At 53.0% G+C, this 26,335-nt stretch overlaps 1 protein-coding gene across 6 annotated transcripts in view; it reads left to right on the top strand.

Annotated features, from left to right (window-relative positions):
• CACNA1S (calcium voltage-gated channel subunit alpha1 S) overlaps positions 1–26,335 on the top strand; it is a 54,127-nt gene that overhangs the window by 20,838 nt on the left and 6,954 nt on the right. For 4 of the 6 annotated variants that reach the window (XM_049833005.1, XM_049833003.1, XM_049833004.1 and 1 more), the window contains 26 exons: positions 270–430; positions 1,160–1,385; positions 1,943–2,150; positions 2,478–2,598; positions 3,078–3,192; positions 3,317–3,410; positions 4,185–4,254; positions 4,499–4,631; positions 4,913–5,042; positions 10,436–10,495; positions 11,129–11,235; positions 11,666–11,753; positions 12,019–12,126; positions 12,986–13,038; positions 13,309–13,455; positions 13,730–13,931; positions 15,372–15,530; positions 15,859–15,969; positions 16,461–16,544; positions 20,014–20,070; positions 22,092–22,220; positions 22,866–22,931; positions 23,448–23,539; positions 24,010–24,169; positions 24,723–24,850; positions 25,289–25,385. In XM_049833005.1, coding sequence (XP_049688962.1) covers positions 270–430; positions 1,160–1,385; positions 1,943–2,150; positions 2,478–2,598; positions 3,078–3,192; positions 3,317–3,410; positions 4,185–4,254; positions 4,499–4,631; positions 4,913–5,042; positions 10,436–10,495; positions 11,129–11,235; positions 11,666–11,753; positions 12,019–12,126; positions 12,986–13,038; positions 13,309–13,455; positions 13,730–13,931; positions 15,372–15,530; positions 15,859–15,969; positions 16,461–16,544; positions 20,014–20,070; positions 22,092–22,220; positions 22,866–22,931; positions 23,448–23,539; positions 24,010–24,169; positions 24,723–24,850; positions 25,289–25,385 — 3,106 coding nt within the window. The remainder of the gene's footprint in view (positions 1–269; positions 431–1,159; positions 1,386–1,942; positions 2,151–2,477; positions 2,599–3,077; positions 3,193–3,316; positions 3,411–4,184; positions 4,255–4,498; positions 4,632–4,912; positions 5,043–10,435; positions 10,496–11,128; positions 11,236–11,665; positions 11,754–12,018; positions 12,127–12,985; positions 13,039–13,308; positions 13,456–13,729; positions 13,932–15,371; positions 15,531–15,858; positions 15,970–16,460; positions 16,545–20,013; positions 20,071–22,091; positions 22,221–22,865; positions 22,932–23,447; positions 23,540–24,009; positions 24,170–24,722; positions 24,851–25,288; positions 25,386–26,335) is intronic. The other 2 variants (XM_049833006.1, XM_049833007.1) reach the window with 2 other exon arrangements.

The raw sequence follows: 26,335 nt of genomic DNA, 5'->3' as shown, positions 1-26,335 counted from the left end.
CTCTGAGCATCCTCTCATGGCCCATGCAGGCTGTCTTGTGGTTTAGGAGCTGGGCCTGTAGCAGCCAACCAGAGGTGACTGTAGGCCAGAAAAGAGCCAGGAGGTGTTTGAATGAACTGCAAAGCCTGAGTGAATGCACCCAAGTGTCAGGGGCAGGGTTATGTTCCTCAGACTTTTCCAGGGAAGGCCCCTGGAGAAGAGAGCAGGGGTGGCTTTGCTCTGCAGTCTGTAGGCACAGCCCTGGGCTGACCCTTTGGCCATCTCTCCAGCCGTCGGTGGAGGCGTTGGAACCGAATGTTTCGTAGGAAGTGCAGGGATGTGGTGAAGTCCAAGTTCTTCTACTGGCTTGTCATCCTGCTGGTGGCACTGAACACCCTCTCCATTGCCTCTGAGCACCACTTCCAGCCAGAATGGCTGACACAGGTGCAAGGTGAGCAAAGAGCCTGAGGGAGAGGGAGGGCCTGGGACACCCCGCTGCCCCGGAGACATGCCTGCACTATTACTGTGCATGCACAGCCACACTGGCATGGCACAGGGGCTGTTAGACACATGTAGACTTGCCCATGCACACAAACACAGCCTGCACATGAGTGTGTGTACACCACCCCCCCTGCACTGTCACACAGCTGCACATTGAATGTATGGTCCATACAGTTATACATGCACAGCATATATATTCTTATGGACATGGGTTTGCATGGTGAATACACATAGAGTGTATACATTTACACCTGTACATGCATAGTACACACAAATACACATTGCATGCACTCATGCAGTGTAGCCACACACATTTATGCATGGAGTCACGCTACCTGCACCCACACACATGCAAACACACACAGACACATGAAGTACAGCTCTGCACACATGTACACAGCTCAGCCACATATACACACACGCACAGCCCAGTACACATGCACGCACTGCATGGACTCACATGCACAGTACAGCCACACTCTTACACATACAAGCACACAGTTACACATCACCCTTCTTCTCATCTTCCTGTGTACTCCTCGAAAAAGACCATTTGCTGCAGCTGCAGCTCCCAGCGGGCAGAGAAGGGAGGTGAGCAGCACTGCCCTCCTTCTCTTACTGCTGTGCCATGGTGAGATTAAGAGGTCCATGCTCTGATGGGCTGGATCTTGCACCCCAGACAATGCCAACCGGGTGCTGCTAGCCCTCTTTGTGGCTGAGATGCTGCTGAAGATGTACGCGCTGGGTCTGCGCCAGTACTTCATGTCACTCTTCAACCGCTTTGACTGCTTCGTGGTGTGTGCGGGGATCTTGGAGACCATCCTGGTGGAACTGGGCACCTTGTCACCCCTGGGCATCTCTGTGCTGCGTTGCATCCGGCTTCTCCGCATCTTCAAGATCACCAGGTTGGGGAGGGAGCTCTGTGGGTGCTGGTGGCTCACAGTCCCCAGGCATCACTGGCCTTGTCCCTGGGGAGGGCTGCAGCATGAGCAGAGCTGGTAGTTCCTGGATGGAGGAACAAGGCGAAGCTGGGGATGACATGGTCTAGTGGCGAGGAGGACAGAGCAGGGCTTGCTGGAAGTCTCCTGGGGTCCCTCTCTCGCTCTGGGTTCTGGGGTGTTGTAAATGGGGGTGCTGTGGACTAGGACTCCTGGCTTCTCTTCCTGGACCAACCCACTGTGTGTTCATCCCCCTTCCCCATCCCACCTGCTGGTGCCCTGTGCAGGCAGCAGGGTGTCTTGCCTGTCACACCAGGCCTGGAGCTTCATTTCCACTTCCTGGGGCCTGGCTAGAGCAGTCCCAGTGCCCAGCCTGTGAGTGGTGCTGGTTCAGAGCTCCCCCTTCCTGGGCTGCCAGCACATCCCCCTGGGCCAGGCAGGCTGTTCCCTGCGCCTACCTGGTCCTGCCCACAGCCTTCGCCACTCCTTCACCTCCCACACACTCCTGTCTCTCCTCTCCCCAGGTACTGGACATCCCTGAGCAACCTAGTGGCCTCCCTGCTCAACTCGGTCCGCTCCATTGCCTCACTGCTCCTCCTCCTCTTCCTCTTCATCATTGTCTTTGCACTGCTGGGCATGCAGCTTTTTGGGGGCAAGTTTGACTTTGAGGACATGGAAGTGCGGCGCAGCACATTCGACAACTTTCCCCAGGCCCTCATCAGTGTCTTCCAGGTACGGTGCTGTGGGAAGTGCAGCAGGGGGCTGGAGGACAGGGTGCTGGGAGTCACCTGGGCTGTGGGTCTCCTGGCAAGAGCTGGGGCTCAGAGAGATGTGGATTTGTGGGAGGCAATGTGGCTTTGAGGCAGGAGCAGGGAAATGTGATTGGGGTCACGAGCAGTAGTGCAGGTTTAGGGCTGAGCAGGGAGGTGGGGTTTGGCTGTGGGGCTGTAGGGCCTGTAAAGGTTTGGGGCTGGAGCCAGGAGGGCAGGATTGAGCTGTGGGGTTCTGCTGTGCTCTGCTCTGAAGGCTGCTGAGTCCCTATTTCTGCTCTGCTCCCAGATCCTGACTGGAGAGGACTGGAATTCAATCATGTATGATGGGATCATGGCCTATGGGGGCCCATCCTTTCCTGGCATGCTGGTCTGCATCTACTTCATCATCCTCTTTGTTTGTGGGAACTGTATCCTCTGCCTGCGAAGCCAGGCCCAGGCTCCCTGTACTGAGCCCCATAGCATCAGCTACACAGGACTATGAAGTGGGGGGGCTTCCTTAAACTTTCAGTGCTTGCCTTAAGCTTTTCAGTTCTGAACAGCAAGGGGACAAACCACAGGCTTCAGGGCTTGCATTGGTGGTGGCTGGGGTCTGGAGTCGAGGAAAGCACACCACGGGGCAAGTTTGGATGACCAGCAGGCATAGATTCAGCCATCAGTCAATGCAGTAACAAGGCTGAGCTGGACGGACTGAGCTAAGGCAGAGAGGGCAGCCAGCCCAAAGCTCAGTACCTACAAGCATGGGTGCAGGGTTAGGGATCACCAGTCAGGGTTATCTCAAGGGCTTAGCTCCAGGAAGGTTTCTCAGGGCACCCTGGAGACCATTGACAGCTCTGGCCACATCCTCCATACAGGAACCAAGTTCACATCCTTAGCGCTGTCCCTCCAGATATCCTCCTCAATGTCTTCCTGGCCATTGCAGTTGATAATCTGGCTGAGGCTGAGAGCCTGACCTTAGCCCAGAAGGCCAAAGCAGAGGAACGCAAGCGGCGGAAGATGTCCAGGTCAGTGCTGCAGTCCCTGGCAGTGGGAGCTCCCAAACCAGGTGCTTTGGTGTGAGGGACAGAACAAAATCGCCCATACCTGTGCCCAGAGTTCAGTTCCTGCTCTCTCTTCCTCTCCACTCAGAGGTTACCCAGAGAAGTCTGAAGATGAGAAGCAGATGCTGGCAAAGAAGCTTGAGCAGAAAGCAAAGGGAGAAGGGATTCCTACAACAGCCAAGGTCAGTGCTGGTGGGGCTGAGCCTTGGGGAGCTCCTGGTGAGGGACCAGGCTCCTCCTCCCACCAGTCAGGACTGACAAAGGCTTGGAGCCAGCCTGGGTCTGGACTCTTCTGGGCCAGAATCACTCCTCGCCTTAGCATCCTCTGGTGATGGGGACTTTCTGGGCACAGACAGGACATGTTGCCTGGTGAAACAGTTCCATTGCTGGGGATCCTTTTCCTCTGATTCATTTCCTTGGCCACAGCCAGTTGTCAGTGGTTGAGATGGGCTGATGCACACCAGTGTGGAGGGGAGCAGAGCAAGTGAACAGCATCCCAGACCTCCTTGATGTCCACACCACACCTGTATGGAAACCCCTCTATTCAGCTGTGCCACCTGTGTGCAGAACTGCCTCTTAACAAATATCTGGCCAGCAGCTGCTTTCCTATCCACTTTCCAGAGATGCCCCATGGGGAATCAGCCAGGAGTTACCCCATGTCTTATTCCACCCATGGTATAGGTGCATGGCCCCAGGCTTTTGCACAGCACACATTCCCCTGTCCCATACTCTTGGTATTGCTCTTTGCTCAGATTGTAGCATCCCTGAGGTATTTCCCCTCACCCTACTCCATCCTGGGCCAGGACTCCATGTGCCTGGTGCTGTACAGGCCAAATGCAGAGACACTGCTTGCCCTACATGACTTCCAAGAGGACAGAGTCTGGCCAACATGCAGCATTTGGCAGCAATACTGGCACACTCAGCTGCACGTCCTCTCTGTCTCTCCCTTGTTTCAGTTAAAAGTGGACGAATTTGAATCCAATGTCAATGAGATCAAAGACCCCTACCCTTCTGCAGACTTCCCAGGTAAGATGTGTCCCTGGCAGCACAGCAGGAAAGCTGGGGAGGAACTGCAGAGGGATGGTGCCAGAATCCTGGCTGTGTGAGGAGCAAAGGATGTGGTGACCCTCTGCCAGCCTTGGAGTACTGAGGTCCTCCTGGCACAGATGCCAAATCAGGATCACAGGATCAGAGGATTGTCCATAAGGTCACATTCCCTCTCCCTCTCTGGGTGATTCTTTCATTTTCCCTCCTCGTGGCCACTGTGCAGGTGATGATGAGGAAGATGAGCCTGAAATCCCCCTGAGTCCTCGGCCACGTCCCCTCGCAGAGCTACAGCTGAAAGAGAAGGCTGTGCCCATGCCTGAAGCCAGCTCCTTCTTCATCTTCAGCCCAACCAACAAGTAGGCGTTGACCCTTCTCGCTGCCTCATGGAGACAGGCCTGGCCTGGGTACCTCTGGCACCGACCCTTCCCAATAGGGTACTACTTGTGCGTAACAGCCAGCTCTGAAGGGAGCCAGCTCACTGGTAAAAGTCTCTGTGGAAGGGGTGCACAGACATCCCTTCATGCCTAGGGCCTTCCTGTCCTCAAGGTTTAGCTATAACCCTCTTCCAGGCTACCATGGCCCTGTCTGATGTCCCTCTGGCCACTCTCAGCATCTCATGTCATTTCTTCCATGGCAGGTTTCGGATGCTGTGCCACAGAATTGTCAATGCCACCTGGTTCACCAACTTCATCCTGCTCTTCATTCTGCTCAGCAGCATCTCATTGGCAGCTGAGGATCCTATCCGGGCTGAGTCCTTCCGCAACCAGGTACCTGTGTAGCTGTGGAGGGTTGGGATGAGTCGGGGAGACCTCATGGAGATCCCCCCAGCTCCCCAGTAAGCAGAGACCTGCTTGCCAGATGTCATGCCTAGGCAGGTAGCTGTGATTTCATCCCTGCCTCTGGGAGGGAAATACACTCTGGAAGGAGAGACTGGCTGTGTTTTCCATTCATGGTACAGCTGGGACAAGTTTTTACTGCTCCATGTCTCAGTTTACTTCTGGGTGAAGCGATCCACCTGACAGGGTGTGTGAGATTACCTTGGTTCAAGGCTGTGGTGGCTTATTGGACATAGGGACATCATGGGTGGAGTGATGCACTTGTAAGAGAGAAGTAGCAATATGTTTACTGATATAAAACAGTGATTTAATGAAGTTTGATAGTAAATGTGACAGTGGTTTGTTTAACAAGATTCAGTGGCAAGGTACGCTTGATTATTTACTGGATGGAGGACAGAGTCAGACAAAACTGTCAGGGAGACCCTCCTGTAGAGTCACAAGGTTCAGAAAGGACCCCCTTGCATTCTGAACTCCTTCTCAGAGAGGAGTTTAGGTGTGGCTGGATCCAGACTTAGTCCCAGACTTGGTCAACGGTTTATGTCTAAAGGATTATATATGCACACTCAATCTTTTATATCACTTAACTTAGCTAAGTTTTCAAAGTTTTGGCATGCTTATTCCCAATTCACTTACCGAGTATCTGATGCAATAAGGATTCTCTCAACCTTGAGGAGTGACCTTGAGAGGTGTCTCTCAAGGGGAGATCCTGACATGCAGCAGGGTTACGGGCAATACAGGTCAGGTTGGGGTGGGGGGAGCACACTGTCACACTCCACCCCGTGACTATCGTCAATTCATCTTACCCTCACAGAGTGGTGGTACGATCACCTCTTGCCTCTGTGCCATAAATAGTATATTGATAATTGGTGCGCTTACAGACTCACACTAAGTAGATAGTGAAGCGCTGCTATTTGTTATGCATGAATTTGTATGCTTTGGGTGGTTGAAGTTGGATTATTTGTTTTGTCATGTACCAAACCTTTATATACAATACAATTATAAGCAATATTAGAGTTCATAAAATCGCAACTGGGTGAAGCATGAAATTAAAAACTCCCATTGCTATCAATGACCATCCAAGAAGAGTTTCCCACCAATGGTGTTCTCCATCCTTCTTCACTCTTTCCAAGACACGATGTATCATGTATCTCTTCTGTATCATGATGAACAGTGGTTAGGGGTTTTTGTCCATTGTTTTGGACGTGTTCTAGCAGTTGACACAGGTCATCGTGTTGTAGTAGTTTCTTCACCAATGTAAGATTCATTCGGATGGGGGTAGGCAATAAATCTTGACTCAATGTATAATCAGACTGTAACAATTGAGAAGACGTAACAGGAGCTGAAAAGTTGCATCCCATAATTTTAGTAAAGTTGCAAACACAAATATTTGAGTGATTACTTATATCTACAGTATTGTTATCTGTGAATATAAAATCACAAAGGGTTCTCATACAAACACATCCTTTTCCAATATATACAAATACAATTTCAAGGGGTTTCATTGGGATGTATTTCAAAATGACAAACATTTTGTTCAGTGTCAAGACAAATGTCCTGGGCTTTGATGGTGTAACACTCACAAATAAATCCTTGTTGTTCCCATATAATGCATGTGTTAATATCAATAGTTTGCCATTTGTTTCTGTTTTGTTGGGCCCATACTCCATGTTCTAAAAGATAAAGTATAGCTACATTGTGATTTAATCCTAGTGCAGTGATTGGGTATATGGTGTATACCAAAGCATTGTGTATTGGTAAGACAAAAGCTATGACTTATTATTGATGGGGTCATAAGTAAAATTGACTATATACCACCAGGACTGGAATTCTTTTTCAAATTTAGTTGCATTATCCCAAATTACCTTTTGAATTTCAGTGGGTAAGGTGCCCTCTTCACCTTCTCTTCTAATTGCTGCTACCATAGATTGCATCCACAGTTGAGCTTGGATACAACTAAGAGCTAGAGAAGCATTATCTTGGGCTACACCAAGTGCATCCACAATCAGTTGGTGGTCCCTTTCATTAATTCTTTGCCATTGAGGCAGTATATCAGATATAAGAACCATTGTTTAGTTTGCAGTGCTGATAGAGAAGACCAATGGGTGTTCTAATTTATTTAAATCACTTGTCCTTGTGCTCAGTTTATAGTAACATGAACACAGCATTTCCATTTACCATCCTGCAGGGTGCTGTAAGAGAAAATAGAGACTTGTTTAGGTGGTGAGAGTCCAAACAGGTTACACCATCAAAAAGAAGGAAAAATCCATCGTGCACTAATTCCATGTTTTGTACCTTGGTACAAAAAAAAAAAAAAAAAAAAAAAAAAAGCTCTTGGTAGCTTCCTAGGCAAGTGGGCTGTGAGGTTTAGTTAAAGTCAAGTCCTGCTAGGTGGATACCATTTTCTGATAGTGGGTTTTTGTGCAACGCCTTCTAGGGGAGCAGTCCCCTTTAGGGTTGCTTCTGGTAAATTAAATGGTCCTCTAGTTTACACAGGTATTCTCTCGGCTTGTTTAACTGCTCAGACTGAAGATAGAAGTCCCTTTTTCCATTCAGACTATCATTGCTTGGTTTCTTTAAATGTGGTTGAGCTAAACAATAAAGGTTGTTTTGGCCCATCAAGGCCAGTTTGGAACAGGTTACAGTAAGTAGCGCATTCCGTGGAAACCCCATGCGGCTGTAATAGCGTCACAGGGGTGTACTGGTCTCAGTGACTGATATGTTTTTAATTCTTCAGTTAGAGTTTTGACCGCCTCTTTATGTTCTAATTCCCACTCCCAGGGTTTGCCTTTCTGTAAGACTGAGTGTAATGGACAGGAAGTGATAGAAAAGCCAGGTACACACTTCCTCCAGTATCCTGAAGTTCCCATTAATTGTTGTAATTCCTTCCTTGATTGGGGCATTTGCAGCTCTTCGAGTTTTCTTAAGGTATCTGGAGGAAGCACTGCACTGCCTGCTATCCACCAAGTACCTAAAAATTTTACTTCTTTACTTGGTCCATGACATTTTTGGGGTGCAATCTTAATATCTGCTTTATTTAGTGTTTGCCATACTGCTGCTGCTGCTGCTTCCCCCACCTTCTCAGGGAAAGTTCTTCCAATGAGAATACCATCTATATATTGGTACAGTGTCTCATCTTGGGGGAGTGAGACTGGAAAAGTTCAGCAAGTGCAGCATGAGCAATTGTGGGTGAATGTTTATACCCCTGTGGGAGTCTGTTAAAGATATATTGTGTTCCCTCCCAAGTGAAAGTAAACTTCTCTTTATCCTCCTCCTTTAAGGGAACCATAAAGACCATATTTTTAACATCTAGCGCTGCCATCCATGGGTGTGCAGCTCTTGCAAAGTAGCTGTTCAGGTTGCAATGTTTGGTACAGCAGCTGTTAGGGGGGCTGTATTAGCATTCAGGTGCCGATAATCAATTGTTAAACACCACCTCTGGTTTCCAAACGGTCCAGACAGGTGAGATCTATGGGGAGTGAGTTCTGGAGATAATTTGTTGTTTCTCCAAATCAGCTATGACTTCACAAGTTCCATTTCGTGCTGCAGCAGAAATTGGATATTGTGGTACTTTAGTGATTTTGTAATCAGGGAGTGCAGAGGCTGTGTGGAGTACCTGCACTGTGGCAACCCAATTTCTGCCGGGGCTGGGATGGATATTTGAGCTGAAAGACCACACACTGCCATTTGGCAGGTGCCAGGTTCATCCCTTTAAAACATTGAAACCTAAAATATTTTCATGATGATCTTTAATTGCAAAGCAAGTAGTCACTATGCCCTTTTCACCTGGGAGCCATAAACTGACCTTGGCAGTTTGACACACAACACTGGCTCAGTTCACACTGGTAATCTTAACTCTTTGCTGTCCTCATCACACGCCCAGCTTCTTGGCATTTGGTTGTGTTAGTATTGAAATTTGTGGTCCCATATCTATTAAAAAATTCACCAGTTGTCCCTGAGGACGAACTAGAATTAAAACATATGGGCCATCATCACTTACCTACTCATAAGCCTCCACTTTCCGGACAGGTGGGCCCAATTGCCTCCTGGATGTCACTCGGTTTTTGACTTCATGTCCTGCAGTTTCTCCCTAGGGACTGTTTCACTGTTATCTCGTTTCTGGAATGCTTCAATCAGTCTTAAGATAATGCCAGTAGGCTGACATAGAATCATGGCTCTGGAAATGCCTAGGGCTAACACATTCCTCCATAATTCATGCTTCTGTTCTTGAGATTCTGTTTTTGGGTATTTAAATTTGTTTACCTTTGATCTGGTTTCTGTTCCCTGTTTCATGGGTCTTACTTTGTGATGTTCTCCCTGGGGCTTCAGGTTTTGTTTTTCAGCTGGTGTATCATCCCAGCCCATTTCTCTGCTGTAGTTAATAATGCCTTGCATTAACCCTGCCCATCTAACGAGTTGTTTAGGAGCATTATTGCCCTGGCTTTTATTATATTCAGTATCTCTTTTAATCTCAACCCGTTTTGCAACTAGACGGGGTTTAAGACCTTGAGAGGTGTCTCTACTCAAGGGGAGATCCTGACATGCAGCCCAGCCTGCTGTCATGCAGGAGAGCTCAACAGGCCCTGGGCTGTCCTCTATTTATGGAGTAAGATAATTGACTTATAGTCATATTTACATACCAACTACAGATGTTAGTTTCTTCCAAATTTGGCTTGAGTCAAACATTGACCAGTACCGTGGTTAGGTAGGCGCATTACTCAAATTAGCCCTTGGCTATTGTGTTGTTATCTTGTCTCCACCAAATCCACACGTGACCAGACACATCCATTGCGACGGCCACTGGTGGTTATCACTTGAGCAGGGCTACGGGCAATACAGGTCAGGTTGGCAGCAGCAGGGAGCACACTGTTACAGGTAGCAAGCTGGACCACTGGTGTGTGTGCAGCACCCTGAAACGCTGCTGACATTGAGCCGTGGTAGCCACAGGTCTAACCACATGAGGCATAAATGGGTCTGTACCAGTGCAGTGTCTGGCAGGGACCGGGAGGTCATGCGTGAGAGCTTCCCAAGGCACTCAGTGCTTTGGGGGATCAGATGCTTTCAGGTGAATCAGGTCAAGCCCCACTCACTTGGAAACTGAGAGCTTGGTCCCAGGCTGCAGGTTGGATCATGCACTGGGGAAAATCAGCAAAGATGAGGGAAGTTCAGGAGTCTTCTTGGCACTGGGTTTGCAGACTCTGTTGAGCTAGGTGGGCTTCCCAGTCCACAGAGTGGATGGCAAAACCACAAGGCCAGGTTGTTTGAACACACTGGAGCATTTCCCATGTCACCCAAATCTCATCCAGTTCTTGTGCTTCTGTCCCCAGATTCTTGGATACTTTGACATTGGTTTCACCTCTGTCTTCACAGTCGAAATCGTGTTGAAGGTGAGTCCCTCTGCCCCGTTGTTCTGGCCACATGCATGACCCAGCGCATGGGTCCAGACTGTTCTGGCCATGGGCACTCATGCTCATTGGGTTTGGGTACAAGCTTGAGGTCCCACTGAGGAGAAGCTGCTGGCCGATCCTCATGTCCCCAGCGTTCATGCAGTCTAGGTGGTGTGTGATCTGCTCCAGAGGCCATGCGTCCCCTCTAGTGAGGTCAGGCAGCTGAGTCAGCTGTGCTGTGGCACAGGGACAGATGGGCCGTGGCACCAGCATTTTCATTCTGACATGCCCTTATGAAAAACTTTGAGAAAGAGAAAGCAGTGGAAATCTGTGGAGTAAAACAGTAATTCAAGCAGCTGCTGCATGTTGCTCCTACTCCAGATCTCTTTACTCTTCTCATCTTTAATTTGCTGAATGACTGGGAAGTGTTTTGTCTCCAGCCAGTACAGTACAGAGGATTTCCAGCTGAAGTCCCCTTCCTGCCTGGCTGCAGAGCTAGAGGTTGAAGCAGGATAGGGTCCCTAGGCCATGGAGCTGTGAGAAGTCGCTCGTGCCTTGTCCACCCCAGGCCTGTGGAGGGATCATCCCCCCAAGCCCTGCCTGGCCCCTTTCCTAACTTTTTCTGCTCTCCAGATGACAGCCTATGGTGCTTTCCTGCACAAAGGCTCCTTCTGCAGGAACTCCTTCAATATCCTCGACTTGCTGGTGGTTGCTGTCTCCCTCATCTCCATGGGAATCGAGTAAGCACCTCCATGCTTTGCGGGGTGGACGCTGGTCTGTTTAGCCTGGCAGGACAGCTGGGGTGCTGCATCTCTCTGTGCTGGATGGAGAAGGAGCAGCAAGCCCAAAGGCTGGGCATTAGCCCATGTGTTAGTGTCCATAAAGTCATGTTTAGGGGGACAGGGCATGGACAACTGGGAGGCAGGGAAGCAAACTCCTTGAGTGTCAAAGGTGAAGATCTGTGTAGGAATTAAATTTGGAGCTGCTTTTCCAGCTGCTGATGTCTCTTGGCCTTATGTGGGGTGGTGGCTTGGTGACATCTGCATGTCTCTGCCAGCCCTTGCCCCTCACCCCTGGTCCCAGCCTGGCCTCCATGGCTGCTTGGGGGGGCAGTGCCAGGCTGACCTGGGCAGGGGAATTGCCCCAGCTCAGCTCTGCCTTCCTTCTCAGGTCCAGTGCCATCTCAGTGGTGAAGATCCTCCGGGTGCTCAGGGTGCTGAGGCCTCTGCGAGCCATTAATAGGGCAAAGGGGCTGAAGGTAAGAGGGAGGCTGGGGCTGGGGGACCTTGGCCCATGAGAGTCCTCACAGGAGGTTATGTGGCAGGCATCATGCCGTGTGGGGTTTGCAAGGCCAGGAACCCAATTCCCTCTCCGCATCAGTGGAAGGGGTCTGCCCCATCCCAATGCTCTCAGCAGGCTCCTGTTCTTCCTGGGGCCCATCCCTGCAGTTGAGAGGGTGTGGGACATGCAGCAGAGGCTTGCCGCAGGCATACTCACTTGTGCACTGTCCTTGATCTCCACAGCACGTGGTCCAGTGTGTGTTTGTGGCCATCAAGACTATCGGTAACATCGTGGTCGTCACGACATTGTTGCAATTCATGTTTGCCTGTATCGGGGTTCAGCTCTTCAAGGTGAGAGGTGTCTCAGATGGGCAGGAGAGACATTCTGCTCAGGCATATCCTAGACAGGCTCTTCTAGTCATAGCCCTTGGGGATGGTGTCTCCCAGTGTTGAGGTCAGCACAGGCTATACTCTCTGTGTTCTGCAAGAAGACCTGCCTGCACCAGACTTCCTGGCAGAAGAGCCTGCTGTGGGAGGAGGGCAGGAAATGCCCAGGATACTGCCAGGTCCAGACAGCACATGTAAAGGGACCAGCTACCTTGGCCCACTTAGTGCCTCGGTTTCCCCTTTCTAAGGTGGCAAGTGCTTCTGACTTCCTCTGCGCTTTGGATGCACAGTGTTTCCTTTTCACAGCACCACTCTTGCTCTCTGGGCCTTGGCTGCTCTAAGGCAGAGCTGGCCCTGGCTGGGCTCAGCCTTGTTCTAATAATTGAGCTTAAATTCCCAGCCAACGTGGGGAGAGCTTTCAGGACTCCCTGCAGACTGAGCAAATCTGTCAGCATAACTTAACTTTTAGTTGATTCTGTGGTTACTGCTTTCTTCCCTATTTTCCGAATAGTTGGCTCCCAGATAGGATGAGCTAGATAGGCATCAGCTTAGGGCCCTGGAAGATTTGTTCCCATCACTAAGCAATGTTTACTTGTCTCAGCCTGGGATTGACCCCAGGGTCTGCCATGGCTCATGAAACACCCTGTGAACTGGGTTGCATTGGCATGTAGAGTGGGGAAGCCGGTGGTGGTGTGAGGCAGGGGCCAGAGTCAGCACAGAGGCAGGGTGGGGACTGACTGTGGGCTGTGAAAAAGTCAAAACTTCCCAGGGCTTCTGAAGTCACAGCAAAATCATAGCCTTTTTTGATCTCTGTTAAATGCAGGGCAAGTTCTACAGATGCACAGATCCATCCAAGATGACGGAGAAGGAGTGCAGGTAAGAGGTTTCTGCAGCCTAGCACCAGCAGGGCAGTGGCCAGGGATGGGAGGGGTGTGTGTGGCGGGCGCCACTTGTGTTTCTCAGGGGGATGTTGCATCCAAAAAGTGGAGCTGAGGTCTCCTGCTGTTCCCCCTCACCCTGGGGTAAATCAGGAAAAAGCACAGGGCTGTCCTCTACTCCCAGGGACCAAAGAGCCCTGGGCCAGCACTGCAGGAGGTGGGCTGAAGGGGGCCCTGCCCAGTAAGCACCACATCCCTTCTGCTGCAGGGGTTATTTCATCAACTATGTGGACGGAGACCCCACGCAGATTGAGCTACAGGAGCGTGTCTGGATGCACAGCAACTTCCACTTCGACAATGTCTTCTCAGCCATGATGTCACTTTTCACTGTCTCCACCTTCGAGGGCTGGCCAGAGTGAGTCTGGCTGTGTGTGGGGCCTGCCAAGGAACAGGTCTGTGCTGGGAGCAGGTCACTGCCACAGACCTTTACCATGGTAAAGGAAGAAGAGCTGCCCAGGCTGGGAAGCAGGACTAGCCATCCTGGCAGTGGCTGTGGAGCTGACAAGGTCATCCCAGCAGCCCTGTCCCGCTGTTGTTGGATTTGGGATGTCCCCAGTGTAACCTTCCAGAGGAGAGATGGTCTTTCCCACCTAATTAGGATCTCTGTTGTCTCGCTTTTCCTCCTGCAGGCTGCTATACATGGCCATTGACACTAATGCTGAGGATACAGGCCCTGTCTACAACTACCGGGTGGAGATTGCAATGTTCTTCATCATCTACATCATCCTCATTGCCTTCTTCATGATGAATATCTTTGTGGGCTTTGTCATTGTCACCTTCCAGGAGCAGGGGGAGAGCGAGTACAAGAACTGTGAGCTGGACAAGAACCAGGTAATGGGACTGCTGGGACGGGGCAAGGTGGACCAGCCCTGGATCTGGCACTGCTGGGGCTGGCTGATTTGGATCAGCCCTTAGTGGTGGCACTACTGGCGCAGATGAGTTGAACCTGCCCCAGGTCTGTTCGCTGCTGGGGCAGGATCAGCTGGACCCGTGCCTGGCACAACGTAAGCCTTCCAGGGAAGGGCAGAGTGGACCAGAACCAGGGAATGGGCCTTCTGGTGCAGGTAGGGTGCCCATACTGAACTGGAGCAGAGGGTTGTGCCCAGTTCTGGGCTCCTCAGTACAAAAGTGACATGGATGTACTGGAGTGAGTCCAGCAAAGGGCCCTGAGACGATTGAGGGTCTGGAGCATCTGTCATACAAGGAGAGGCTGACAGCTGGGTCTAGTGTTGAGAAGGCTCATAGGGATCTTACCTATATGTATAAATACCTAATGGGAGGGTGTAAAGAAGATGGCACAGGCTCTTTTCAGTTGTACCCAGTGACAGGACAAAAGGCAATGGGCACAAACTGAAGAAAACAAGAAATTCCATTTAAACATCAAAAAAATCATTTTTTGTGGTGAGGGTGGTCAAGCACTGGAACAGGTTGCCCAGAGAGGTTGTGAAGTCTCCATCTTTGGAGGTATTCAAAACCCAACGAGACACAGTCCTGGGCAACATGTTCTAGCTGGCCCTGCTTTGGGCAGGGGACTTTGACTAGACCATCTCCAGAGGCACCTTCCACTGTCAGCCCTTCTGTGATGCTGTCATGCTGTGATTCTGGCTGGGGACATCAAGGTTGAAAGCAGGAGAAGGGAGACTGGCATTGGCAGACAATGTGGCACGTGCTGGGGAGGACAGCTAGACAGGGATGTCTGCTGGCCCAGACGAGGTGTTGGCATGCTCAAGCACTGTGCAAGCCTGCAGAGGCAGCGTGGGCACCTTGAGCTGAGGGTGCCGGGGGTGATGTGAGCTGCACGTGAACCCAGCAGAGATGGTCCTGGCCTGCTGGGGAGTGAAGGGCCTGCTCAGCACCTCTCAGGTGCAGAGAGAAAACTCAGTGCCCCTTCACGTCTGGTTCATATGATGTCTTCAGGCTGCTCTTGGCCCTGTCCTGAGAGGTCCTGGGAAAGTGCCGTGATAACCAGGCAGGCTCAGGACTGGAGGGGTAGGTATGAGGGCAGCATGGCAATCTCTGGAGCCAAGTAGTGGCTTTGGAAACTTGGTCCCATGTGGGTGGTCTGGGGGTGTATTTGCAGAAGGCACAGCAGATAACTTGAACCATCACTGTCCCTGGCCCATGTCGCTGGGCTGAGAGAGAAGGGAGGGATCCAACTTGTGTCTGTGGGGATGTGCAGTGTTGCTGGTGGTGCTGACTCTGTGCCTGTGCCCTTGGCGCTGCCCTGTGCCTCACTGTGGGATCACACCTGCCCTCCCCTCCCCTCCCCAGCGCCAGTGTGTGCAGTATGCGCTGAAGGCTCGCCCACTGCGGCGCTACATCCCCAAGAACCCCTACCAGTACCAGATCTGGTATGTGGTCACCTCCTCCTACTTTGAGTACCTCATGTTCTTCCTGATCCTGCTGAACACCATCTGCCTGGGCATGCAGGTAAGGGACACAGTGCCCACCGCGGGTGGTGGAGGGGTGTCCACAGCAGTGGATGGGCTAGCTCAGCCCTACCACCTCCAAAAGAGTTTCTGGGGTGGAGGTCTTTCCTACACAGCAAAGCTCGTGGTGTGTGCTCAGCACCCCTGGGGATAGGGCCAAAGTGGGACTGGTTGGAGGTGGGGAGCCCATAGAAGGGTCTGCAGAGGGGAAATTTCCTTTTTGTTGACCATTGCTGAGCCGTAGGTCTGTGGGAAGGAGATCTGCATCAAGTGAGCTCATAACAGAGGCTGGACGTGGGCTAACGTGGCTCCTTCTGCCTTCTCCTCAGCATTACAATCAGTCTGCAGAAATGAACCACATCTCAGACATCCTCAACGTGGCCTTCACCATCCTCTTCACCCTGGAGATGATCCTCAAGCTCATGGCCTTTAAAGCCAAGGTGAGAGAAGGGCATGATCAGGAGAGCAGGAGAGGGCCTCAGGTCAGGCCATGGGGGTCCATTTACCCTGCATTTGGCATCTCTCAAGTACAAACACCTCCAGGCCTGCAATTCCAGAGAACTTGTCCTTGTGAGACCCTTGGGGACCCCCATGTGCAGGACCTATGAATTTCTGGAAGGACTACTGTTTGTCAGGGCTACCCTTGCTAGCCAAATCCAACCCAATCAAGCTGGCCATTTTTCCTATCTTCAGGGTCATCTGTCACTGGTGGGGTCATAGCTCTAGCCACCTTGATCCACTCTCCTCATTTCACACCATTGCAAGACAGGACCAAACAATTGACCAGAGGGTACAAGATCTGACCACCATCCCTTCTGGCTCTCCCTGAGGTGCCAGAGGTCACTGATGATCCTTCCTCTGGGCTCCAGCATCTCTCTCCTTGACTTAACCCTTGGATGTTCACTCTTCTTCTCTGGCTCTTCCCTGGCAGGGCTACTTTGGGGACCCCTGGAACGTCTTCGACTTCCTCATAGTGATTGGCAGCATCATTGACGTCATCCTCAGCGAGATTGACGTAAGTGTCAGGCTACTTGGGCGCAAGCGTGTCCCTGCAGAACACTGCTGCCGGCACCTGCCTGAGGCTGTGCTGCAGCACCTGCCCTGGGGCAAGACAGGGATGCTGATGTGGCATCCAGCTCTGCAGAGCATTGGTGTCCTCTCCTCTCTCCCTGCTCTGCTTGGTTTTGAGGAGGGACAAGCCAGGATCAGCCAGATGAGTGTGTGGAGATCACAGCCATGGCACTGTGAACCTTAAAGCACTGCTTAAACATAGGGGACCATCCCTGGCTGGCTGACATGTCACACAGCTCCCTCCTCTCCTGTCCCCTGAATCTGTAGGCACTGGGATCCTATGGTAGACAGTGTACTCACTCAGGATTGGACCACGAGCAGCAGGACGTGTGCCAGCCCCTACCCCACTCACCCTGATTGTCTTTCCCATGCACACGCCTGGACAAGCAGTCACCCATGCATCCAGCCTCAGGTCGGTGCAGGTGGGAAGAAAAAGGGTCCCCACAGCTCCCTGTACCCACAGGACACTGCTGTCCCATGCTAGGAGAAGATCAGACACATCAAATATCAAGGCGTTTGCTTTGCGTCTGTCCCTTTATACAGTAATCAACACATATACGCATACTGACTGTATATGTGTGCATGTGTATACTCTATACACTATTTCAGAAGCTCTACACCATATAAACTGCGTGGCTGGGTGGCTGCAGGCAGTGGCTATATGGTAAGCACTCTGCTGGGAGCATTTTCAGAGCAGTGCTAGGAAGCCAGCATGCCACTGCCTTTCATAGCACTGGGACATCCACACCTGGTGTCTAGCACTGAAAATGCCCTTCTGCACCAGGAGATCGTGTGCTGTGTTTAGTAGATCTGATGGTAACTCAGAAGCAGCTGTAGGATCAGGTAGATTATAGATTAACCCTCTCTAGTGACTTTGCATGCCATCTCCTCTCAGGAGCAGGTCTTGCCAACTCTGATGCACTGCAGGGCTGTGTCTGGCAGAGCTGCGTCTGGCAGAGCTGCTGCCACTGCCACTCCTGCACAGGATGACCTTCAGCCATTCTCTGTGCCGGGGAGGAGAGGGTGTTTGGGAGTCCTTGGTGTGAGTCACCTTCTTTTCTGGAGGATGGTCCAGGCCTCACAGAGCTGGGATGAGCAAAACCATCCAGCTTCCTTCCCTGTGACAGCAACAGGCTTCTCCCTACACAGCCCTGCACTTTGATACTACCCTCCTCTAGCCTCTGGGCTTCTCAGCCTTGACAAGCTCCCAGATTTCATGCCAGTGCCAGCAGCTTTCATCTGTCACTGGGTTCTCCAAGACCCCATCCTTGGCCCCCCAGCTCTCTGCACCTGTGAGCTGGTTTCCCATTGCCTGTTTGGTATCATTTCCTAGTGTGCTACCTCCTTCCCCATCCTTTTGTCATGCAGAAATGAAGTTCAAAGAGTGCTCAAGGCCCTGCACTGGGCAGAGATTTTCAGTCCCTGTGGAGCAAAAGACTGGATCAGTTGTCACAGATGCCAAAGTACTGCTGTGTTCGGCCATGGGTCTGTGGGTATGCCCAGAGACACAGGTCACAGGCACCTGGAGGAGTCCAGTGCCCTGGCTGGGCTGGCAGGGACTGACCCAGGTGTTGTGCTCTGTGTGCCATAATGCCATTGGGAGTGGCAGGGCTGTGCAGGAGGCCAGGCAGGATTTCAAGAATGGTCCTATATGGCCTGAGCTTCCCTGGTCCTCTCCCCCAGGTCTGGATGCTGGAGCACTAAGGGTGCTGGTCTCCTGTCCCAGTCCCCCAAGCTCTTCAGGGACCTCTGTCACAGGCAGTCCTGCTCTGGCAAGTTTCATGCCCTAGTGACCATCTATGTCCCCTTCTGAGAGCAGAGCCCCTCATGGCTTCCCCACCCTCCCTCCATGTGCCTTCTTTTCCATCCAGCCCACATCTCTACCAGTGATGTGCAGGGGGATTAGAATTAGGAGGGGCAGGGCAACCTCACCTCCCCTTCCCATAAGTCTCCTCCCTGCTGAGGGAGTGCAAGGTGGGTCTGTTACCTCCAGTCCCCAGGAGCTGTTTGCAGCCACTGCACTCATCATAGATCACCTTGCTGGCGCAGGCAGACATTGAGGGCTACAGTGTTTTCAGGAGGGTGGCCTTCACAAAACAAGCCTGCACCGCAGGGCAGGGGTGGTGGGTGATAGCTTGCAGCAGCCGAGCCATTCCTGGTGGCACCCAGGCGCACAACTCTGGTTTGCAAAGTCTGTCCTCTCCTCCTCTCTCTTTCTATTCTGCATCTTTTCTCCTCCCTTATGTCTCTGTGTGTGGCTGTCAGGGTGAAGTGGTGGGGAGAGTTGTGCTGTCAGGAGCTCTCTGCTAGCCACCACAGCCAGATCCTCACGGCTGTTCAATCATTGAGTTCCCCCAGATCCCAGGGGGTATTGAGGGGTCTGGGGCAAGAGGGAAGTAGGGATCGGGGCCCCTCTGGCAGTGCTACCCCAAGCTCTGAAGTGTAGGGGGCTGGCAGTGTCCATGCTGCTGTGTACACTCCTGCCACTGCCTGCCCTGGAAGGTCAGCCTCTTCGCAAGGGCTGACCCTTCTGGCCTACCCAAAGCCTCTTGCAATCACTGGCTGGACCCCCAGGAGCAAGGCTGGTCTCTGCAGGGGGCACTGGGACTGGGCCACCCCATCAAGGGTCAGGTGTTGGTGTCTGCACTGGGAAGGAGTCCCCCCTGCCCCAGAGTATCCTAGGCTCTCTGCAGAGAGTGTGTCTCCAGCTAGCTTTAGGAGCCTCAAGGGTTTGTGTGCATGTGTGTGTGTGTGCGTGAGCGAGCACTCCTCTGTGTGTGAATGCGTATGCCCTGTGTGTGCCAATGTGCATGCAGACCAGCAGTTCTGTCTCTTGGCTAGTGGGTGAATGGTGCTGGGCAGTGGTTTGCCTCCTACTGACACATGGGACTACCAGTGTCGGTGCTCGCTCCCAGCAAACCTGCACCAGTTTTGTCTTGGTGTCCAAGCAGCCATGCTGAGAGCAGCCCAGCTTCCTGCGGAGGAGCTGTGGGTTGGCTTGAGCTGGTCAGCTTGCCCCCAGGTCCCAACTGCCACAGCCCTGGGGCTGTCCATGGGAGGCAGCAAAATTACACAGTCCTGAGGTTTGGCCCAGATTTCCTGGCCCATACACCCCTGCCGTATATGTCACAGCAGGTGAGACACAGTGGGGCACAGAAGTGGGTAATCCCTCATGATCAGTGTGTTTGCCTGGCCATCCATCTGCTGCCTCTGCCCCTCAAGAGTCATGTCACTTTGTCTGTGAGCCCAAGTGACAGTGGGTCTCTGCCTGTCCTTCCCCTATGCTCCTCCTCTTGTCCCCAATTTCCATCTTACTCTCTTCTGTGTCTGTGTCTTCTTCTTCTGCAACCACCCATCCCTTCCTCCCTCTCATTCCTGCCTCACTTCTGCTGACTCTCTTGTTCTCTTGACAGACTGTTCTTGCATCCAGTGGTGGATTGTACTGCCTCGGCGGAGGCTGTGATAGCATTGTAAATATCAGCTGCATGTGCTTGCAGTGCCCCTCTCCCCTTCACTGCCCATGGCCATGCCAGCGTGCCTGTGGCTGGTGTTTGCATGTGTCCTGCATGTCATTAAGACACACCAGACCCAGCTGCTCTGTCTGGGGTGTAGCTCTCCCCCTTGCTGAGAGGGACCTGGGGCAAGACACCCCACACACAGACACCCCTTCCCACCCTGAGATGTACCAGGCTGTTCCCCAGCCCTCCTGGGTCCATCTGCTGGCCCAGCCCTGCCCTCCACCATCCCACCCCATCGGCACTGTGACATCTGACCTGAAAGGAGCATCTAACAAAGGTGTCCTTGGCTGTTGAGGGCAGGACAATTGGCCTTGGTTCCTCTGACCATCACCCTGTCTGAGTAAGGCCTGAAGGGATTTGCCTGAGCAAATGCAGCCTCTGACACTGTTAGCTGGAGAAATGGTTAGAGGAGCAACTCTTGTGCTGTGCTTTCCCCTAGGGAGCCAGCTGTGTGTGTCCTGTAGCTGCTGGCCTGATGTGCTGGGGAGCTGAGTGGGCCAAGCCCTATGGTGGTGGCTGAGACCACCATGAGGGTGCAGTGGGGTGGGGTTGTCCTGGGTTGGCCCATAGGAGCTCCTGTAGGAGCTCTGAAAATGGGAAGGGGCTGGCTGCAGGGTCCCATGCACTGGAACCTCTTCCCAGGGGTCCCGGGGCCCTAGTACTGGGAACACCAGAGGGCAAGCTGGCCTTTGCTGGGCACTGCCCAGGTCCTGGTGCACATGGTGCACTGGAGCTGGTGAGATGTTCTTGACCACCATGCTCGCTGGGCAGGTGCTAGGCACTAGCAGAGTGAAAGGCAAAAGAAAGGAGTGGGGAGAGGAGACTGTGCTTTCCAGTGAAGCCCTGGAAACTCAGAAATGCCAGAAACTGGAAACTGGAGCTGCTGGGAGGGGACTTCACAGCTGGATTTTGTTGCCCTGTAATAGCTGGGAGTGGGTGGGCTGGATGATGGGAGTGAGGGGCACCCAGCAGCAGCAGTAAAGCTGTGGGAGGCCAAGGAGACAGTGGGAAAGGCATCCCAAGCGATGATGGAGTCGGGCTGGACAGTGCCTGACGGAGGCCAGGATGGTCTGCTCATGGTTCCTGGTGGCATAGGCTGGGGCTGAGGCTGTGCCATGCTGGAGCAACCAAGTAAGCAGGTGACTGAGCCCCCAGCATCTCCAACTGCCAATGTCCCAGGTGCTCCCAGACAGAACCTGTCCCTCTGAGCCAAGGAGCTGTGCCTGCTGGCTCCCTTCCTGCCTAACCGTTCTGCCCTGAACCCAGGAATCCCCAGCCCTGGGACATGGCTGTTCACCGCTGTAAGGGAGGAGGCCTGCAACCACCCCAAGAGAGTAGGCATCACTGCAGGTAGGGGTGACACTGGGCAGCACTGCCCCAGAGCCACCCTGCCTTCAGTCCTTCCTTTGGTCCATGAAAGCCCTGCTGGGACATTCTCAAACCAACCTTTCTGTGCTTAAACAGCCATCATTAACCCTTCATGTGCCTGATGCCTAGCCTACAGCTCACCTTACAAATGGGCCCTGAGGTGGGGGCGTCCCATGTGGTACATACTGGCCAAGAGCCTGGAGGGACCTGAGCCTGTCCTTGAGTGGCCCTGTCTGGTGTGTGGTGAACAGCACAGCTCTCCCAACCTGCATTACAGCATGCCTTTCTCCCTGCAGTGTCCCATCCCCTTAGCTAACAGGATTGCTCTCATACCCATAACCAGGTGTCTCTGCCCTGGGGGTCAGAGATATGAGGCAATGGGGCTGGGGAGATGAACTCATTGGGAAGGCTGGAGGGGAAGTGCCAGCACATCCCCTTTACAGTCTGGTCCTCTGTGCAGGCAGGGGCTCTGAGGACCATGACTGGTGGCTGGAGGGGAGGGGGAAATCTTGTTACCCTTCCCCCCCACCAGGACCTGGACCCCCCCTTGTCTGCCTGGAGGCATCAGCACCCACTGCCCTCCAAGTGTTGTGCTCTGCCTGCAGGACTCTGATGACAACTCCCGCGTCTCCATCACTTTCTTCCGACTGTTCCGGGTGATGCGGCTGGTGAAGCTGCTGAGCCGGGGGGAAGGTGTCAGGACCCTCCTGTGGACGTTTATCAAGTCCTTCCAGGTATGCGAGGAACAGTGCTCCCCTCCCAGACAAGCACATGCCTTGGGCTGGCAGCAAGCTCTGATCCTCAGGCTAACTGGGTGAGCAGTCTGTCCTCACCAGGCAGAGGAGGAAAGCTCCAGTGCCGGCAGGCTGCTGGCCTCAGACTGGACCAGGGGCTTGTGCTGTGTAGGAGAACATTGCCTGTATGGGTGGGAAGATGTGGGGGGTCTCCCTGGCTGACACCACAATGTGTCAAAGCTGGGCTGAGCAAGCAGGCAGGGCCTGCCGGGGCCCATCAGCCCTGGTCCCAGCAAGGCTGCGCTCTGCACCAATTGGGTAGCCCAAGGGCATGCTGCAGCATGTCAGCACACAGCCCCTAAGCCCGGGCAGCTCCCTCAGCCCTGGGCATCCCTGGGTTGTACTCCGCCTTCATCCCAGCTGCAGAGACCCTTGGGGGTTATCATAAGCCTCCCATGCATGAGAACTGGAGAGTGGGGCTAGTGGGAGGGCGCTTAGAGGTGCAAGCAGAAAGTAAGCTGTCCCCTTCCGACATGGAGGCCTGGATGCTGGCCTCACGCAGTAGCTCCAGACCCAATCTCCTGTGCCTGGGACGCCTTGATGCTGGGCTGGTGTCTCACATGAGCCATGGTCCTTTTGTCACAGGCTCTGCCCTACGTAGCCCTGCTGATTGTGATGCTTTTTTTCATCTATGCTGTGATCGGGATGCAGGTGAGAGGCACAGGGATGGGATTTGGTCTTGAATGGATGCCCTGAGCCTGGTAGCATCCAGGGAGATGGGATGGAGAAGGACTAGGTCCTCTGCCAGGCACTCCCTGGGACTTTGCACATGATGGGACAATTTTACCCTGGTCTCCAAGGATGCTTACAGCCCCACCAACCTCCTCCCATCCCTAGGCTGCAGCTAGGGCAACTGAGGCACGCAGCAAATAGCACTTTCAGAGTCAACAGAACAACGTAGACACACAGTCACCAGTGGTTGTGCCTGGTTCGTAAGACCTTGTCATCTTGGCCCAGATGAAGTGCAGCATAGACAGGAGCATTTTCAGCATAGGCAGGAATGTCCAAGGAACTCATGAACCCCAGAGCACTCACACCTCCATCTCAGTCTCTTTTGGGGACACCCAAACCGAGTAAATGAGGAAGAGGAGCTCAGGGACAGGGGTGCTCTGGAGGGTGGTCAGTGCCTGAGAAAGGGTGCTGGGGACCTGACAATGTGTTTTACAGATGTTTGGGAAGATCGCCATGGTGGATGGGACGCAGATCAACCGAAACAACAACTTCCAAACCTTTCCACAAGCTGTGCTGCTGCTCTTCAGGTCAGTCTTGTCTTGGCAAGCGAGCCACTCCAGAAGGGAGCTGGGCTCAGAGTTGGCCTGGGAGCCCACCAGCTTGGAGTGAGGGAGATAAGCATTTTGGTAGCTGATTTCTTTTTTGCCATACAGAAAAATGTCTTGCAGCAGTGGAAGCATTTCAGGAGTGGCTGTTGGTTTGCCTGGTGTGGCTGAGCTGCAGGAAAGAGGGACACTTTGGGGTTCCTATTCTGAATGTTTCCTTCCCAGACTGGATTTTAATTGGTGAATTGTGAGGATACTCCAGGGGAAGCAAAAGCTCAGCCCAAGGCTCTCCTTGACTCCAAACACTTCACTTCAGAGCTTTGAATAGCAGACTCCCCACAGCAAGCTCAGGATCCTGACTGCTCCTTTCCCGGTGTCTCCCCATTCACTTCCCTGCATTCCCAGCTCATGTCCAAGACAGGCAGGGACCAGCTGGCATCCCCTCTCCTCAGGTGTGCAACCGGCGAGGCCTGGCAGGAGATCCTGCTGGACTGCAGCTACGGCAAGCTGTGCGACCCCGAGTCAGACTTTGCCGAGGGCGAGGAGTACACCTGTGGCACGGGCTTCGCCTACTTCTATTTCATCAGCTTCTACATGCTCTGTGCCTTCCTGGTACGCCAGCACCCACAGGGCTCTCTTTGGCACCCCCGTCCTGGCCCTGGGCAGACCCTGGTGTTGAGTTAGCCTTGCATCTTGTGGGCTGAGCCTGCAGCACCCTCTTTCTAGGGGCATCACCCCCACACCCACCTATCCAGCCATGCTGTTTACCTGACACCGCGCTCCTGTGGGGCCCAGGATCCCACATTAATTCCTTCCCACAGCTCCCATGTGCTGCCGTCTAGATGTGTCTGTGTTGGCTCTTGCAAGGGTGGAGAGGGAAGAGATGCCCTGTGCCTGCTGCAGCCTTTCACATGATCTCCTTGGGTGGGAGGCCCAACCCTGCCTGGAGTGGCCCACAGTATCCCCTGGCTTCAGGAGAACCTAAGCCCCTTCTCCCAAACACGTCTGCCTGTTTTCCCATGGCCCTGGCTGGGGCCCGTGGGCAGCACTGCCCGCTCCATGCTGCCAGCCACAAGGGTTGTCACTGTCCCTTTTCCCTGGGGACCTACTGAGTGCTTGGACCTGCCCTAACTTGCATCCTTCACACCTGCTCCTCTGCCTTCAGATCATTAACCTCTTTGTGGCCGTCATCATGGACAACTTTGACTACCTCACACGTGACTGGTCCATCCTTGGGCCCCATCACCTGGACGAGTTCAAACGGATCTGGGCTGAGTATGACCCCGAGGCCAAGTGAGTGACAGGGGGTGAGTGGCAGGGAGGGGATGGTCCGTGGGGAGCCTGGGATGGGCTGCCTGCGTGGCAGTGTGAGCTGTGGCACTCTCTAAGAGTTAGATCGCAGCATCTCAGAGGTGGATGAGGACTTGCCAGCATATTTCAGGGCTGATACAAGCCATTAGGGTGTTTGGGGACATGAGACTTTCAATGTACTCTTCATCCATCCCTGTTAATGCTGCCAACTAGGAGTTGGCATGCCACTGTGCACCTTTATCTGCTGTCTGGTGCCATGGGGAACAGCTGCCTTCCCCAAAAGGAGCATAGGGAAGTGTAGGGATTTGCCCACTGCAGGAGCACAGGACAGGCCACAAGGATGAACCCTCCCAGCCCCTGCCCGAACCACTGTCCCCTATGTCTGCCACCACACTGCTGATGCAGTTTGTTGCTCCACAGGGGCAGAATCAAACACTTGGATGTAGTGACTCTGCTGAGACGTATCCAGCCTCCCCTGGGCTTTGGGAAGTTCTGCCCACACCGTGTAGCTTGTAAGGTAAGAGCCAAGGGGGTGGCAGGGTATGTGGGCATGAGGCATCTTCCCCAAGCTGTCTCTGCATCCTCCCCAGGGAGGCTGAGGGTGACAATCCAGCCAGCTTCCCAGTGTCATGGTTTATACGCATGCTCTGACCTCTCATGTTTAATGGAGGGGAGTATACTGGGGACAGGGAGAGATGCTGTTAACCTGCATGGAGCTGATGTATTTCAGGCTCCTGAAGATAAGGACTTGCCTGTGCTTACCCCCACACTGAGGGGGAAGGCACTGGTGGCCTGGTCTCTGCCCGACCTGGAGCCCTCAGTGCAGAGGAACACCCAAGCCACACTGGGGTGCCCCACATCTGCATCTGGTGCAGGAGGGAAATTCTGGGCCTGAGTACCTGGCCACATCAACTGGACCATAGAAGTTTGTTTCCAAGGGCTGATAGCACTGAGGGAGCTGCAAACACCGGCTCTGTAGGCATGAGTACACGTTTCCTGGCTTAGCTCATTCTGCACAAGTCCAGGGCCTGTGTGAGGCTCACATGTAAACTACATGCGCAGGGACTCAGGCACTGGTGTAAACCCTTGTGGATCTTGGGCAAACTCATTAGGAGGTTTGATGCCCAGATGCCTCACGGCAACCTGGGGCACTTTTTGGAGGGTGGAGCGGAACATGGAATGACTCCTGTCTCCCTGAGACCAATTCTGTGTCAGTTGCTGGCTGGTTGTTTACTCTGGAGAAAAGGATGCTCAAGGGAGACCTTACTGCTCTCTACAGCTACCTGAAAGGAGGTTGTAGTGAGGCGGGTATTGGTCTCTTTTCCCAAGTAGCAAGTGCTAGGACGAGACGAAATGGCCTCAAGTTGCACCAGGGGAGGTTTAGATTGGAGGTTAGGAAATATTTCTTCACTGAAAGGGTTGTCAAGCATTGGAACAGGCTGCCCAGGGAAGTGCTTGAGTCACCAT

The sequence above is a fragment of the Accipiter gentilis genome, chromosome 29 (assembly GCF_929443795.1).
Source record: "Accipiter gentilis chromosome 29, bAccGen1.1, whole genome shotgun sequence".
NCBI classification, from domain to species: domain Eukaryota; kingdom Metazoa; phylum Chordata; class Aves; order Accipitriformes; family Accipitridae; genus Astur; species Astur gentilis.
Note: the sequence above shows the minus strand (reverse complement) of the source record. Positions and strands in the feature narration are given on the sequence as shown.